General features: G+C 42.5%; 1 protein-coding gene across 2 annotated transcripts in view; it reads right to left on the minus strand.

Moving 5' to 3' along the window:
* The window catches only part of chtf18 (CTF18, chromosome transmission fidelity factor 18 homolog (S. cerevisiae)), a 110,875-nt gene that overhangs the window by 88,893 nt on the left and 4,752 nt on the right, over positions 1-17,230 (minus strand). The window contains exons 2-5 of one of the 2 annotated variants that reach the window (XM_072559368.1): positions 10,982-11,239; positions 10,459-10,606; positions 5,758-5,950; positions 4,812-4,898 (exon numbers count right to left, since the gene is read on the minus strand). In XM_072559368.1, coding sequence (XP_072415469.1) covers positions 4,812-4,898; positions 5,758-5,950; positions 10,459-10,606; positions 10,982-11,239 — 686 coding nt within the window. Of the gene's footprint in view, positions 1-4,811; positions 4,899-5,757; positions 5,954-10,458; positions 10,607-10,981; positions 11,240-17,230 lie in introns of both variants that reach the window. The other variant, XM_072559367.1, reaches the window with a different exon arrangement.

The raw sequence follows: 17,230 nt of genomic DNA on the forward strand, positions 1-17,230 counted from the left end.
GATGTTGGGAAACTCAGAGTGTCAGCCTGGATGCTTCACCCAATGACTAACATGCAAGTAAAGATTTTTGATGAAACCAAATGGTCAATTACTTTGGAGCACAAATTGCATTATGATTGATAATAATCACCTCAAGTTCAACATTACATAATATGGGAAAAGCTGCAGCAAACAGCTGTGACGGCAGCCAGTGCCCTTGGTAAGGAAACATCAACATGCGGCAACTGGGTTCCACAACAACTGTTTCAGCAAACGTATAAATAGTGTTACTTACAGACTAAACACATACAGAGGAACCTCAACTATCGGAAGGACACGGGTGAGGAGTATTTTGTTCAGTTAATCGAATTCCGGATAACATTGTTTAGCCAAGCATCAGGACCTTGTGATCTTGCCAGATAATCGAGTGCTGGATAATTGAGGTTCCTCTGTACAGCTCAAAACTTCCAAATGCTTACCATGGAGATCAATTGACATTGGAGCAATACATATATACACACACACTATATATATCAAACATATAATGCACTTACACTTTTCACTTCACTGTAAAATATTTGATGCAGAATAAATGTGGAATGCAAGCTGACTTTTTTACATGCTGTGACTTACATTCTTCTAGACTATCTCTCGAAGAAATTATTGGGAACTAGCACAATTGCAGAAATAAACCTTGAAAAAGAATGTGTTACTGGAAAGATTTGGCAATGGTAGGCAAAAAATCTACATTGATATAGCCTCTTTAACATAGGAAGACATCACATAAAGACAGAAATTGACATTAAGTCAAAGGAGGAGATATTAGGAGCAATGGACAAAAACTTGAGCAATTAATGGTCAGTGCATTTTAAAAAGAAGTCTTCAAGAAACAGCAGTGGTTGGTGGAGCTGTTGGTAAGTACTTCAGGTTTCACACATCTAAAGGCCATGCAAAGGGTGGTGAATTTTTTTAATTTCAAAAATATACTTTATTTATAAAATTATTTTGATATCTATACAATTGGTGATGCCATACACACGTATACATTCCATTTCTTTACATACAGAGATCAGAATTAATCATTCGTATGTACAAGTCTGTACATTGACTGTCCAGATATTTTACTGAGGCGTCAGCAGAGCCCAACTATTGGGTGGGCCCCCTGTTTTTCTAGACAGGCAGACCTTACATGGTGGTCTTTCCCCACCACGCCTTGGCAGCAGCTGCCAAGCTTCAACGCGTCCTTCAACACGTAGTCCTGGACCTTGGAATACGCTAGTCCACAACACTCAGTCGGGGTCGACTCCTTCAGCTGGAAGATCAACAGGTTTCAGACAGACCAAAGAGTGTCCTTCACAGAGTTGATGATCCTCCAGGCACAGTTGATGTTCGTCTTAGTGTGCGACCCGGGGAACAGACTGTAGAGCACGGAGTCCTGCACCACGAAGCTGCTCGGGACGAACCTCGACAAGCATCACTGCATTTTTCTCTAGACTTCCTTTGAGTAGGCACATTCCAGAAGGAGTTGTGTGAGAGTCTTGTCCCCTCCGCAGCCGCTTCGAGGGCAGCGTGTGGTGCGGTGCGGCAGAGAGTCTGGGCGTGCATTAAGGATCTCACCGGCCGAGCCCTTTTCACCACCAGCCGAGCCATGTCTTGCTGCTTGTTTGAAAGTTCTGGCGGTGAGGCATTCTGCCAAATGACTTTGACAGACTGCCCAGGGAACTGCTCGATAGGATCCGCCCTCTCCTTTTCCCGAAGGGTCTCAAGGACACTACGTGCTGACCACTTCCGATTGGACTTGAGGTCAAAGGTATTTTTCTTCATAAATTTCTCCACGAAGGACAGGTGATACAGAACGGTCCAACTACTCGGAGTGGTCTGCGGCAGCGAGGCCAGGTCCATCCTTCGCAACACCGGGGACAGGTAGAAGCTCAGTACAGTGACTCTTCGTGTTTGCGTACTGGGATCCACGCACAGCTTGATGCAGCCACACACAAAGGAGGCCATCAGGGTGAGGGTGGCATTGGGTGTGTTTTTTTCCCCCATTGCCCAGATGTTTATACATTCTGTCCCTTCCAACCCAGTCCATCTTTGATCTCCACATGAAGCGGAAGATGGCCCGGGTGACTGCGGCAGCACAGGCTCTGGGAGTAGGCCAGACCTGTACCACATACAACAGCAATGACAGTGCCTCACACCTGATGACCAGGTTTTTACCCGTGATGGAGAGCAACCGTTGCTCCCCTAGTTTCTGCCTCGCTTTCCTGATCCGCTCCTCCCAGGTCTTGGCGCACACCCCAGCCCCTCCAAACCAAATACCCAGCACCTTCAGGTGATCAGTCCTGACGGTGAAGGGGATCGAGGATTGGTCAGCCCAGTTCCCGAAGATCATGGCCTCGCTCTTGCCTCGGTTTACCTTGGCCCCCTGGGCCCGTTCGAACTGGTCACATATGCACAGGAGTCTGTGCATGGACAGCGGATCAGAGCAGAAAATGGCAACATCATCCACGTATAGGGAGGCCTTAACCTGTAGGCCCCTGCTGCCAGGAATAATCACCCCTCTCAGGCTCGCATCCTTCCTGATGGACTCGGCAAATGGTTCTATGTGGCACACAAACAAGGCAGGAGAGAGAGGGCAGCCCTACGTGACTCCAGATCTGACTCCCACCCATTGATTGTGACTGCACTGACAATGTTGGTGCAGAGCAGTCTGATCCAATTGCAGATTCCCTCCCCAAAGCCCATTTTGGAGAGAACATCCCTCATATACGTATGCGATATCCAGTCAAAGGCTTTCTCTCCTGGTACAGGGTGATGAGGCAGGTGTCCAGCCCCACTGTCCTGCACGTAGGCAATCATATCCCTGAGGAGTGTGAGACTCTCGGTGATCTTCCTGCCCGGTACAGCACAGGTTTGGTCAGGGTGAATCACCAATCTTAGTGCAGACCTGATCCGGTTGGCAATGACCTTTGGCAAGATTTCGTCATCCGCGTTTAATAGAGAGATTGGTCTCCAATTTCTAATTTCCTCTCTCTCCCCCTTGTAGATGAGGGTGATGATGCCTTTCCTCATGGATTCGCTCATGGTACCTGCCAGAAGCATACTGACATACACCTCCAGGGGAAGTCCTGGCCAATCAAGTCCGAAAAAGCAGAACAGAGCTCTACCAGTAAGCTGTCGCTTCCGGGAGTTTTATTCTTTTCGAAGGACTCGAGGCCTTGGTCAGCTCATCCAGAGATAGCGGCTGGTCCAGCCTCTCGCGTGTTCTGTCGTCTAAGGCCTCCATGATAAAGGACATTGAATGACTGGGAGGGCGCGGTGTCAGTTGGATTCGAGTCATACAGACTGGCATAGAAGGATTTACTGATCCTCATGATGTCAGCCTGAGATGACGTTATCGAGCCATCTTCTTCCTTCAGGCTGCTGAGCACGGAGCTGTCTTTGTGCACCTTCTGGAAGAAGAAACGTGAGTATGTCTCGTCCTGCTCCACGGAGCGGACCCTGGACCGGAAGATTATCTTGGCGACCTCTGAGGCAAAGAGTGAGACATGCTGGCACTTCATCTCCTTGAGGTCCTCTGTGACATCAACCCCCCATCGTCTGCATAGGGGTCGGTTCTGCATACTTTCCTGGAGTTGGAACAGTTTTTCCCGCCTCTCCCTTGCCTCCTGAACACCTTTGAGGATGAAGAATCTCTTGATGTTCCCTTTTACTGCTTCCCACCGGTCTGCTGGAGACTCAAAGAGGGGCTTCATGGTTCTCCAACCTGCATAATCTCTCGAGCTCCTCAATGTTTCCCGGGGTCAACAACTTTGTGCTCAAAGGGTGGTGAATGCAGCAGGGGGACATACAAGCAGTCAAGAAAAGATGTACACAGAACTTTACAGGGTTGTACTGGTGGATGTTAGAGAATTGTTAGTTCAGACTTTGGTAGGTCAGTCAGTAAGAATGGGGCCATTCGGGTGAGTGCGACTTGGTGCAGGACACAAGCAACAGGATTTTGGATGAAAAGGACAGTGTCAGAACAGCGGAATCTGGAGTTGACAAAAACTGGTGATGTGACAAAGGTGGAGTCAAAGAGGTGGATGGAATTGGTGGCAAGGACTGAAGACAATGGTTTTTGTTTTCCCAGTGGCCGAGGAGAAAGAAATTTGCATTTAACCCAAAAGTTGTTGTTAAACATGCTGCCTGTAAATACGGGGACTCCAGTACATGGGGGGGGGTAGATTTGCATATATGTGCACTTTATGAAATGATAAATCCCCTAATGCAGAGGCATTCACATTTCCTTACATACATTACAGAGGAAATCCTACTCTCAGCACTTGCACTACAGAAGTACGAGACATCAAATGCATACAACACCAAATGAAAGGCATATTACAATGCATTCCCGTAATAAGCTTCCAAACTGGTAACATTTGCTGTCAGCAAACAGGATCTCCTAACACACATATGTATTCAACATTAGTAGAAGTACAATTAAGTACAAGATTGGCAAGACTAAGGAGGGAGGCAATTGGTATTAGTACAACATTTGCTCAATATAGACAACTATCACTGCTACTGAAGGAGTGCAGAAAGTGCTTAGGATTCATCACTCAAACTGCCATTCTCACTGCTCAATTAGCAACCATGTAATCAGTAGTTACATACAGTGAGCGTAGGAATCCAAAGGATTGACAGCAGGATATCATACTGGACCCTATCACTGTCCATGCCCATCAGAAATATTAACTGTTTCTAAATACTTCAGGATTTGACACAGTAGTGGTGGCAAATCATGTCAATTCAGATTTCTGACATTACTAAAATATTAATTGATCCATTACCTCTTCAGCAACTTGTTCCTTCAAATCGTAAAAAGGTACTCCCAGCAAATGTAGCTGCCTTTGCCCACTCCAGCGCAGTTTGTCAAACTAAGAAAATAGAACATTGCTTTGTGAATACAGCATTATTTTAAGTCAAGACACAATAATATTTGAGGTTATAGAATTTTACAGTCCAGAAACCAGTCATTTGGCTAGTCCCTGCTGGTGTTTTATGCTCACAAGTTTCTTCCCTCCTTTGCATCAACTTATTAACTCTCCTTGATTGCCTGTGATACTTTGGATTAGTTGTTGGGCTGTGCATAGTGTTAAACTCTTACAATTCCAGTTGTTGCACAGAAGGATGCCATTCAGTCCATACTGTCTGTACTAGCTCGTCAAATGTGTCTTTCCCATAACATTGCACACTGTTTCTGTTCAAATAATAATCGAATGCCCACTTGAATGCCTTGAATGAACTTGACTCCATCATAGCTCCAGTTTTGCAATCCAGACCTGTACTATTCACTATACGACAATTTTTCTCCCCTTGCATCACATTTGCTTATTTTTACAAATTCTTGAAATCGACGTTCTCTCATTCTCAACCTTTTTACAAGTGGACTCTGGCCAGTTCCATCACAATTTTGAAAACTTTTATTACATCCCTTCTTTTTCTATTCCCAAAATACACCTGCAACTTGGATTGGATAACTTCTTGGGATGGGGCTTTGTTGACTGTCTCAACACTACATACCTAAATAATCAGTCTGAACAGATTATTTTCAACTCAACCTGCTTCAGAGTTGTGTCGTAACATTGAATCCAGGTTTACTGGCTCAGAGGTAGGGACAGTACCATTGCAACACAGCAGCCTAAAATCAGTCTCAATGTAATGTCATGGTCATCAGAAAACATTCCGAAAAAGCAATGTGATTTCACAAAGTGCTGGGCAGTCCAAAGCTTTCACCTCAACGCCTGGTGATGAGTCTTCATCCTGCAGCACCATGTAAACGCGTGTTCCATCAGATGATGTCACCTTGATATAATCTTCCAAAACTGGAGGTCGTTTAAGAACTCTCTTTGTCATTGTCTGAAAGGAAACATCTTCCATGGGGGCCATGCCACTTAAATCAGCAATGTCCTGTTTAGATACCTTTGAACTTCTGAAAAGAGATTAGAACTTCTTGTACAACTTATACAGCAGGACCAGCACTTGCATCATATTTTCTCATGTTCAAGCATCATAAAGCTCTACAACACAACCAACAGTTATATAGCTCTTTCAATATAAAAAAAGTCCATGATTCTTCACATTAGCATCATAAACAAAGATAGCTCCCGAAACACACTAGTAGACAATAGGTCAGACAATGAAAAGATTGGTCAGAGGGGTCAGAAGTGGGGTGCAGGAAGACTACCTAGAACTTTAGAACTAAGCAACTAAAGGAACAGTCACCAAGGATAGAGAAATTAAAACTTTTGATGCTCAAGAGTCCAAAAGACACGAGTACAGATATCTGAGGGGGCTGTGGGGCTGCAGATCATCAAGCAAGGATAGATAAATAGACACTATTTTGAAATAAATTAATTGTATGGTAAAATGCATAAATTATTTGACAAAATGTGTATTTTACACATGTACTCTGATGACATCCAATTCTGTTTAACTACCACCTCAGCTGACTCATGTAGTGTTGCTACTTTATCAGACTGCTCCAGTATTCACTACTGGAGTAAGCAGAAATTTCCTTCAAGAAACTATTAGAAAGACTGAAACAATTGATTTTGGTCCCCACTTCAAACTCCATTCCGATTCCTGGCACCAGTCTGAGATCGACAGCTTGTTTGTGACTCTTCATGTAATGTCTGATCCCAGGTTCAGTTTTTAACTCCAATCCATGACATTACCAGGACCATCTATTTCCAACATCACTCAACCTTGCCCTTTCTTCAGTCAGTGCTGATAAAATCCTGAAACATACCTTAGTCATCAATAGACTTGCCTATTCAAGCATTCTCCTGGCAGTTCTCTCATGTTTTACACTCTCCAAATTTAAGGTCTTCCAAGACTACGGCCAAATGGCAGTATAATAAAAAAATTGACAACTTGCCAAATTTGCAAGAAAAGGGAAAGGATTTGCTTTAAATCAAACTTTGAAGCAAACTTTCTGGGGTGGGGGGGGGGGGGGGGGGGGGGGGGAGTTAATTTGATGGTGGTTAAGTGGTCCAGGTTACTAATAAAGTCCAATTTGGATCATAAGCAGAGAAAAAAAGTGGTGAAAGAAATCAAATACACGAGACAAATCCACCAATTAAATATAATTCCACACTTGGTCTCACAGCAATGATTAATCCCAAAACAGAAAATGAGCCATTTCAAAAAACCGACCATAATGTGATGTTCGATATTGTGCGCAAATTGTTGGTAGAGTTTAGTAACAGTGTTTTTTCATTTTTGTTTGGTGTGGGCATCACTGGCTAGGCTAGCATTTATTGTCCATCCTGTGGGTCCAATGTTTATTATAATTTATATAAATGATTTGGATGTGAACATTGGTTAACAAGTTTGCAGATGACAACAAAATTGGAGATGTAGTGGACACCAAAGACTGTTACCTCAGAATACAACTGGATCTTGATCAGATGGGCCAATGGGCAGAGAAGTGGCAGATGGAGTTTAATTCAGACAAAAGTGAGGTGCTGCATTTTGGAAAGGCAAATCAGGGCAGGACTTATACACTTAATGGACAGGTCCTGGGGAATGTTGCTGAACAAAGAGCTTGGAGTGCAAGTTCATAGTTCAAGTGGAGTCACAGATAGAATGGTGAAAGCAACGATTGGTATGCTTGCCTTTATTGGTCTGTTTATTGAATATAGGAGTTGGGAGGTCACGTTGCACTTGCACAGGACACTGGTTAGGTCACTACTGGAATATTATGTGCAAGTTACAGGAAGGATGTTTCAAAACTTGAAAGGATTCAGAAGAGATTTACAAGGATGTTGCCAGAGTTGGAAGGTTTGAGCCAAAGGGAGAGGGCTGGGGCTATTTTCCCTGGAGCATTGGAGGCTGAGAGGTTTATAAAATCATGAGGGACTTGGATAGGGGAAACAGACAAGGTCTTTTCCCAGAGTTAGGAGAGTCCAAAACTACAGGGCATAGGTTTAGGATGAGAGGGCAAAGATTTAAAAGGGATCTAAGGGGTGACTTTTTCACGTAGAGGTGGTGCATGTCTGGAATGAGCTGCCAGAGGAAGTGGTTGGGGCTGGTACAATTACAGCATTTAAAAGGCATCTGGAGGGTATATGAATGGGAAGGGTTTAGATGGATATGGGCCAAATGCTGGCAAATGGGACTAGATTTATTTGGGTTGTCTGGTCAGCATGAATAAATTGGACTGAAGGGTCTGTTTGCATGCTGTATTTCTCTATGACTATGACAGGCAATTCCACATACAAAATTATTGTAACATTTATAATGCACTTATATTACACCCAGCTATGTGTTCTATGTCTACTATACTTTTGGGTATAGTACTGGGTGGTACAAAATCAGTGGAGTGGCTCCCTGTCTGATTTTCCTTCCCTACCTGTTCACGGTGTACAAGCAACAGAAATGTTCAAGGCTAAGATTTTTCTTATATATTGATTTATAGGTGGTGGGTACCACAGGCAAAGCCAACATTTACCATGAAATGCTGCAGTTTGTGTGATGTTGGCAGACTCACTGGACACTAAGAGAGAGTGTCCAAGATTTCGAACAAGTAATGGAGAGGTGATTGTGTTACTTAGGTAGGTGATGGCACTTCCATTCATGTGCCCTTGGTTTGCTAGGTCACAGATTTAGAACGTGCTGCTACAGGAGCTCTGTTGTGTTGTAGCAGCGCACCTTATAAACGTCACACCATGCATGGACACCCAGTTTTGTGTTGGTGCAAAGAACACAACACAGATGTCTTCACAAGGACTGTGCAGTGGTCACTGCTACTAATGTCACGGACAGCTTTGTCTGCACATTTTGTGCAGTCAAAGGGGTCAAGCAGGTTTTTTCCCCCTATTATTGGTTCTCTCACCAGCTGTCAGAAGCTGGGTATGGGAGACATTCTTCTGGTCTCAGCCAGCTTGGTCTATAGTGGTGTTGAGTCACTATGATAGGTGATGGGTGTTAAAGTTCCACCCAATGTTACTGTTGGAGCTTCTTACAAAGGATATTCGATATGGAGAAGTATTAAAGCATCAACATGGGAGGTCAGCCCATGGTAACCAGAAGGACACTTCCTTAGCCACATTTGACCTAATGCCATGAAGTATCTTCTGATTCGGAGTCAATGTTGAGGACTCCTACAGCCATTCTCTCCATCCTATGTACTGCTGTTTTGCTGTTTATGGTGGGTATGTCCTATTAGCATGAAAAGTGATACCCAGGAGCATATATAGAAGAGTCTGGGAGAGTGACTGAATTCGGAGAATATGGTTATGTCAGGTTGTTGTTCGAGTAGTATGTTGGACAACTCTCCTAATTTCGTTATAAGTTTCCAGATGTTAATAAGGAAGGTTTGCAGGGTCAGTGGGGTTACATGAGTAATGCGCAATGCCCAGCGGTTCGTACTGAATGGACTGATACAAGTGAGAAGTTTGCTCAGCCATTTTGGTGGTTCAACAGCCAACTACATTACTGTGTGTTCAAGCAACAGGTAGGCCAGATCAGGCATGGATTTACTTCCCAAGGGTTCAAGAGTGAATCCAATAAGCTTTTTGTTAATTCAATAGTTTCATGGTAACTGTTAGTAATTCTAGATTTTCAATGCCAGGCTTCGTTTAATTAACTGAATTTAAGTCACTCAGTTGCTATATTGTGACTTGAACTCTCATCTCTGGTACATCTTCTCAAGAGAAAATGTTAACCTTGGCAGAAGCAAGCCATTTTCTGAGAATGAATTAATAAAAATAATAAATATAATTAATTATATTTCTGTGGGATATAACATACTTCAAATAGCACTGATACTAGATGCAAGCCTAAGACAAATGTTATAATTTTTCTCAGTGAAGTCACTGTCCTAGTCTCCAAGTAGAAAGATAAATGAGTTTCAAAACTAGCACAAGTTAAAAAATGCAAGATGACTTAAAAGGAAGAAGCTATTGAGGAATTGCAGTGAAGTTATTGAAGTTGTCATTCATTGGAAGAGATGGTAATTAGAATTAGAGTTTTCGAATTCCTCTTGTGGAAACAGGCCCTTTGGCCCAGCAAGTCCACACCGACCCTCTGAAGACTAAGCCACCCAGAGCCATTCTGCTTTCAATCAATATTTCCCCTGATTAATTTACCTAACGTACACATCCCTGAACACCATGGGCAATTTAGCATGGCCAATCTGCTCTAACCTGCATATTTTTGGACTGTGGGAGGAAACCCACGTAGACATGGGGAGATTGTGCAAACCCCACACAGACAGTTGCCCAAGGCTGGAATCGAAACCAGGTCCCTAGCGCAGTGAGGCAGCAGTGCTAACCACCGAGCCACCATGCCGCACTGATGATGACAAGAGCACAGCCAGCTATCATGAAACTAACTTTAGAAACTGTGCAAACACAGGAAAATATCTCGAGGGGAGAGGGAACAAAGGAAGACAACAAAGTGAGCTGAAGTAGCTGTTCATCCACAGCCTACCCGGGGTGTCGGCTCTGAGGGAGGTCATCCGGTGATGAGGGCGGCGTGATGTCATCATCTGGCAGAGGAGGCTCGCCTGAACTGAGCTGTGACATAAAATTCAGCCTTTTCATGGCACCCAGCCTGGGCTTCTTGAGCCTGGGAGTTACTGTGATGAAAGAAGTTATTAAGCAATGAGTTGTGCAGAATTCCTTATTCCACAATTCAGAATTCCACCAACTGGTACAAATCCCTTGTCAGTTCATCTGCTGGATTTACAATAAACAGAAAATCCTACTGGACCCTGCTGACCTTTTGTAACAGACTCCTGAAATGCACTCCCAAAGCAGAGGGTTTTCTGCCAGGAGTAAGTACAACTTTTGTTAAATTTACCTTTTCACGTGAATGCCAACTGATTAATTCTGCACCCATGAATGTAATTAAACATTTTTCTAATGAGCACAAATCAACATAAAAGCTACTAACTGTAGAGGAAATTATGAGCATTTTGCTGTTCCTTGCTTCACGTAGCTAGCTTACGTACTCGTTCCTTGCTCTTGATTCTGGTCTAGCAGATGGTCAAGGAATTCCTCTTCTTCAGCAGAGTGGAGGGTATCAAGATCTCGTTTCCTAGCAGAGCTACCCAAGACCACTGTATCCTGTTGCTTTGTTTGTTCCTGAGTCTGGGTGTTGACATTTGGGCCATTCCTGGCAACATTGTCCCCTACAGCAAGGGCTTCTTCAAAAGTCTGTTCACCACGCCGAAACCTGGACTGCTTCAATGCAGAGGTGAAGTTATCATCTATGGGAAAGAAACAGGTAAATTCAGTGATACAAAACAGAGTGTGATATAAACATGTGAACTAAGAACAGGAAAAGAAACTCAGCTCCCTGAGCCTGCTCTGCCACTCAATAAGATCATCGCTAATTTAATTGCTTCATCTTCTCATCTATCCACAATAACATCACACACCAACCACGCCCCCCCCAAAAGAATTGACCCATCTCTGCCTTAAAAATATTCACTCTGTTTCCATTGCCTTTTGAGGAAGTGAGTTCCAAAGACATTCTGCCTTCAGAAAAATAGTCAAGTCCTAAATGAGTTTTATTTTAGCTATTTCACTTCTTTGATTAGCATGTAATAGAAGTATTGAAAAACTTGTGGGCTACTGGCCATCATTCCATTTTTTGAGAGTTTAAAAGCAGAGCAGCTAGCACAATCGTCTTCATCTGTCATGTTACAAATTCGGGCTGTGAAGGCTTTCCTCCACATGCAAATTACATTTAAAATTGAGGAAAAATATCTGACCCACTAGCTCGGAATTTCTGAAACATCAGATGATTGCTTTTGGATTCAAGAATATTTCTGCACCAACTCTGCATTGTGATGTGTGTTCAATTAACAGCAATTTGGCTACAAGACTGGGACTTGCATTACTTAGCAAAAACTGATGTGTTTCCCAACCCTAATTAATATGACCCAAAGTAGGTCAGGTAAGTTGATCACCTACAAATGTTGTGCACAAACAGCCATTAATCATGTCTGGGTTCAGACTTGACAGCATTGACACAGCAGATATTGAGCTAACCCCAATCCTGGCCTCAGGATTAACAACATACCAATTTCCAGGGGAGGTTTTACGATTGAAATCAGGAATAACAGATACCCTGGGCTGTTGATTTCCAATTCCCATCTTTCCACCAACATTACCATCTCTGCAACCAGCTGAATCAAGCATTTTAAATTCACTTTTTTTAAACTGCCAGTGACAATGCTGCTAAATTATCATCTGGTACACTCTCATTGTCTCTCAATATCAAACTGACTGGACTATTATTCTAGACAAATTACGGAGCAGACTCATTTTAGCTAGATCTAGGACATTTTCCCTGAAAACGCTGCCTAAAAGCAGGGGGTTGGAGCAATTGAAAACTTAGGACAGTTCAAGAATCAAGAGAAACCAACAAATATAATGGAATTAGAGTCATAGAGATGCACAGCACAGAAACAGACCCTTCAGTCCAACTCGCCCATGCCGACCAGATATTCTACTCTAACTTAATTCCATTTACCAGCACTTGGCCCATATCCTCCTAAATCCTTCCTATTCATATACCCATCCAGATGCCTTTCAATTGTACCAGCCTCCACCACTTCCTCTGGCAGCTCATTCCATACATGTACCACCCTCTGTCAAAATATTGCCCCTTAGGTCCGTTGTAAAATTTTCCCCTCTCACCTTAATCCTATGCCATCTGGTTCTGAACTCTCCCACCCCAGGTAAAAGACCTTGCCTATGTACCCTATCCATGCCCCTCATGATTAATAACCTCTATATGGTCATCCCTCAATGGTCATCCCTCAACCTCTGACTCTCCAGGGAAAAGAGCCCTGGAGTCCTATTTAGTCTCTCCCTATAGCTCAAATCTTCCAATCCTGGCAATATTCTTGTAAATCTTGTCTGACCACTTTCAAGTTTCACAACACCCTTCCGATAGATGGGAGACCAGAATTACATACAATATTCCAAAAGTAACCTAACCAATGTCCTGTACAGATGCAACATGGCCTCCCAACCCCTATACTCAATGCTCTGACCAATAAAGGAAAATAAACCTTCTTTACTATCCTATCTACCTCGGACTCCACTTTCAAGGAACTATGAACCTGCACTCCAAGGTCTCTTTGTTCAGCAACATTTTGTTCACCTTCCCATTAAGTGAATATGTCCTGTTCTGACGTGCCTTTCCAAAATGCAGCACCTTCCATTTATCTCAATTAAATTCCACCTGTAGTTATATTGCATGAGGCTATTCAGCCTATTCAGTTGTTACCTAGTATCAATCTTACTGTCAACCTAGTGCCTTATCACCACATACCAGTTATATTCAGAACCATCCAATGTCCTCTTGAATGCCTCAATTGAATAAGCCTTCACCACATAGGGCATGGAATGCAATGCCTGGGTAACTACTTGCTGTGTGAAAAAGTTTATTCTAACATCACCCTTATGTCTTTCGTACATCATTTTAAGTCTACACACTCTCATTCTTATTTATGAGTTGGACAGCATCTCCCTATCTACTCTATCCAGCCTGCTCAGAAAGTGTTTGAAATATCAGTCAGCATCAGTAAAGTCATCGAGTCATATGGCACAAAACCAGGCCCATCAACCCCTATATGTATACTAACAAACAAATACCAAACTACACTAATCCATTGACGTGCACTTGGTCCAAAGCTTAAAATGCTGGGGCATAGTAAGTACTCATCTAGATGCTTCTTAAAATGTTGAGAGATAGCTGCCTCCATCAGCCTTTCAGGCTGAATGTTCCATATTTCTACCACCTTCTGGGTGAAATTTCTTTTTCTCCTCAGATCTCCTCTAAATTACTTATCCCTCTGGTCCTGGTCATGTCTGCCATGGGGAAGAGATTCTCACGATCTAATCTTTCTAGGCCTTTCCTAATTTTGATTAAGAGGAGAAAATGAAGACTGCAGATGCTAGAGAGTCAGAGTCAAAAAGTGTGGCGCTGGAAAAGCACAGCAAGCCAGATAGCATGAGGAGCAGAAAGGCTTATGCACAAAACGTCAACTCTCCTGCTCCTAGGATGCTGCCTGACATGCTGTGCTTTTCCAGCGCTACACTTTTCGACTCAATTTTGTATACGTCAACCAGATCCCCCTTTTGTCTTCTCCCCTAAGGAAAACACACCTAGCCTATCCAGTCTCTCCTCCTGAGACTTTTCATCCCAGGCAATACCCTGGTGAATCTATTTTGCACCTTCTCCACTGCAATCACATCTTTCTGATAGCTGACGAGCAGAACTGCACACAGTATTCCATGTGTGGCCTAACCAATGGTTTATTAAGTTGTAACAAGACTTCCTTGCTCCTATATTCTAAGCCCGGTTAATGAAGGTAAGCATCCCATTTGCCGCCTTCACCATCCTTTCTACCTGTGCTGACACCTACAGGGATCTACAGACTTGCATACCATGATTCCTTTGTTTCTCAGTACTACTTAGATACCTAATATTCTTGGTGTATATCCTTCCCTTGTTAGCCCCCAAAAATGCATAACCTCACATTTCTCAAGATAAAATTCCATCTGCCATTGCCCATTCCAATTTACCAGTTGATCAATATCAGACTGTAGCCCGAGACCATCCTCCTCACTATCAACAATATGCTCGTTTTCATGTCACATGCAGACTTACTAATTAATTCTACATTCACATCCAAGTCATTAATGTACATAACACACAGCAAGAGTCCCAGTGCCAATCCCTTGGTACACTGCTGGTCACAAGCTTCTAATTACAAATATACTGCTCCATCGTCATTCCTTGCCTCCAGCCTGTAAGTCAATTTTAGATTCAGTTTACCAGTTTGCCTTGGATCCCATGGGATCAAAAAGGCTCTTAACTTTTGGGCCAGCCTTCCATTTGCAAACCTGGTCAAAGGCCTTACTGAAGTCCACTTAAACCATATCAACTGCACTACCTTAATCAATGTAGTCACTTTTTCAAAATCTCAATTACATCAGTCAGACAGGATTCCCCCTGCAATAAATCAGTGTTGACTATCCTTGATCAATCCTGCATTTCCAAGTATTGATTAATTCTTTGAGAATTTTTCCCTCCCTCACTAGTATCCTTACATACAGCTGAGGTAGGACACCACTTCCACTGGGATAACACATCCATCCCAAGACAAGCCAAACAGAGACACGCATGAGAATTCCTAGAAGCATGGCATTCCAACCAAAACTCTATCAACAAAGACATTGACTTGAACCTCATTTACCACCCCCTGAGAAAAAGAACAGGAAATGACATCACCAACCCAAAGAAACCCAAACATATAAATAGAAAGCAGGAATCATCAGCAGTGCTTTGTCCGGAGGCTCACTGAAGATGTTACCTAGATAATGACAAAATATCTGAAAATGAATCTTCCAGCTCAGCAAGCAAACCTACATCTAGATGAGTTAATGTTTCAGGTGCAAAGTCTTGGTGAGAACTGTTATATCAATCTTTTCTAAATTTTTTTGCATTTATTTTCATTTATTCTGAGCAGCACATATGAGCAAATACCTCTACAAACAGGAACAGACAAAAAATGGTCATAACATTCACTTCACTCCAATATTAGCATATTAGGTAAACTGAAAGTAGGGAAGTCTTATTCTGGCTAAGTTGGACCTTCACGCATTGGAATCTAGACGAATGAGGAAAAATGTATTTTCTTAACAGGCCTTCAATCTTTGATTTGTCTAACTCTAGTGAAGTTGAGGCAGGAGAAAGTGAGGACTGCAGATGCTGGAGATCAGAGCTGAAGATGTGTTGCTGGAAAAGTGCAGTAGGTCAGGCAGCATCCGAGGAACAGGAGAATCGACGTTTCGGGCATAGGCCCTTCTTCAGGAATGAGGAAAGTTGAGGCAAGTCGATTGAATATATTCAAGGCAAGGTTAAACAGATATCTGGTGCCTGTAGCTAGATATATAGCACATTGATCAGAAGATCTCGGTTCAATTCCAATTCTGGCTGAGGTGGACATAGGCCTACTTCTTTGCCTTGACCCTGACAACAAACCACTGACAAAAAGCACTGCCAAAGAACTAGCTCAGGAGGAAACAAGGACACACCTCTAGGCAGAGTACACATGAAACGATGCTCAAGTGAGTTGATAGCTTATTGAATGGCAGAGTAGTCTTGAAAGCCAGATGGCTTATTCCTGCTCCTATTTCTAAATAATCTTATTGAACAGAAACAAATAAAAAATGGCATGAATTGAACAGAAACAGATGTCAGAGAAATGACTGCCATTTTAAAATATGGCTTAAAATACCAATTATGATCAATCACTTTAAAAAGAGTTGAAATTTAGATGACAGAATCTTGTAGAGCAGTGTTTCTCAACCTTTCTGTATTCAACGCCCCCTTCTTATCCTTGAAATCATGCAATGCCCCCAAATCACCAAAGTCTGTTTTTGCACATATAACTGCAATACACTGCAGTGCTGAAAACGGAAAACTTTTATGAAATATGTTTTATACACAAAAAAATGAATGTTATCATTTACTACTGTTCTTATTGTCCACCTACTTTTGGCTCACTCTGTATAAAATTTAGTCTGTGATAGCAAAATAGTCAATGTGATCCTAGTGGTTCATGTTGTCTTGCTAAATCATATACAATTGGTTCAATTTTTGTCAAAAGCAATCTCAGCTCACCACACTGAACAACATCATGCAATTGCGGGTCTTATCTTGTATTCTGGCGATGGCACTGAATCCTTTCTCAACCAAATAAGAGGTAGGAAATGGTCGTGCAAACCACTTAATAGCAGAAACGACATCAGGTGGCATCTTGAATCCAAAAAAGGGGCCCAAAATCCAAAAAAATTTGCAAAAACCGAATTTTCATTGCAGTGTCATTTTGGATCTCTATCATTTTTTCCTGAAGTCGAATGTCCATTTCTTCTGAGCATGAGATAAAGGGGTCAGTCAGCCATGTAGGGATCTCCATCTCGATAAGATCAGCAAATCGTATTTTCATATCATCCTGCAGTGCACAAATGTGAGCTCAGTAGGTAAGTAATTGATCATTAGTAACATCCTCTGTGATATTGTTTAAACTCGGGAACTGGTAAAACTCACGACGACAGATATTCCGATGAAAGAGATCAAGTTTTGCAATAAAAGATGTAACAGCATTCCTTGCTTTTATGAAACTCATTATCTCCTTGTATCTGCATGATCAGCGAATTGCACTTATCGAATATAT

Source organism: Chiloscyllium punctatum, chromosome 40 (assembly GCF_047496795.1).
Source record: "Chiloscyllium punctatum isolate Juve2018m chromosome 40, sChiPun1.3, whole genome shotgun sequence".
Taxonomy (NCBI): Eukaryota; Metazoa; Chordata; class Chondrichthyes; order Orectolobiformes; family Hemiscylliidae; genus Chiloscyllium; species Chiloscyllium punctatum.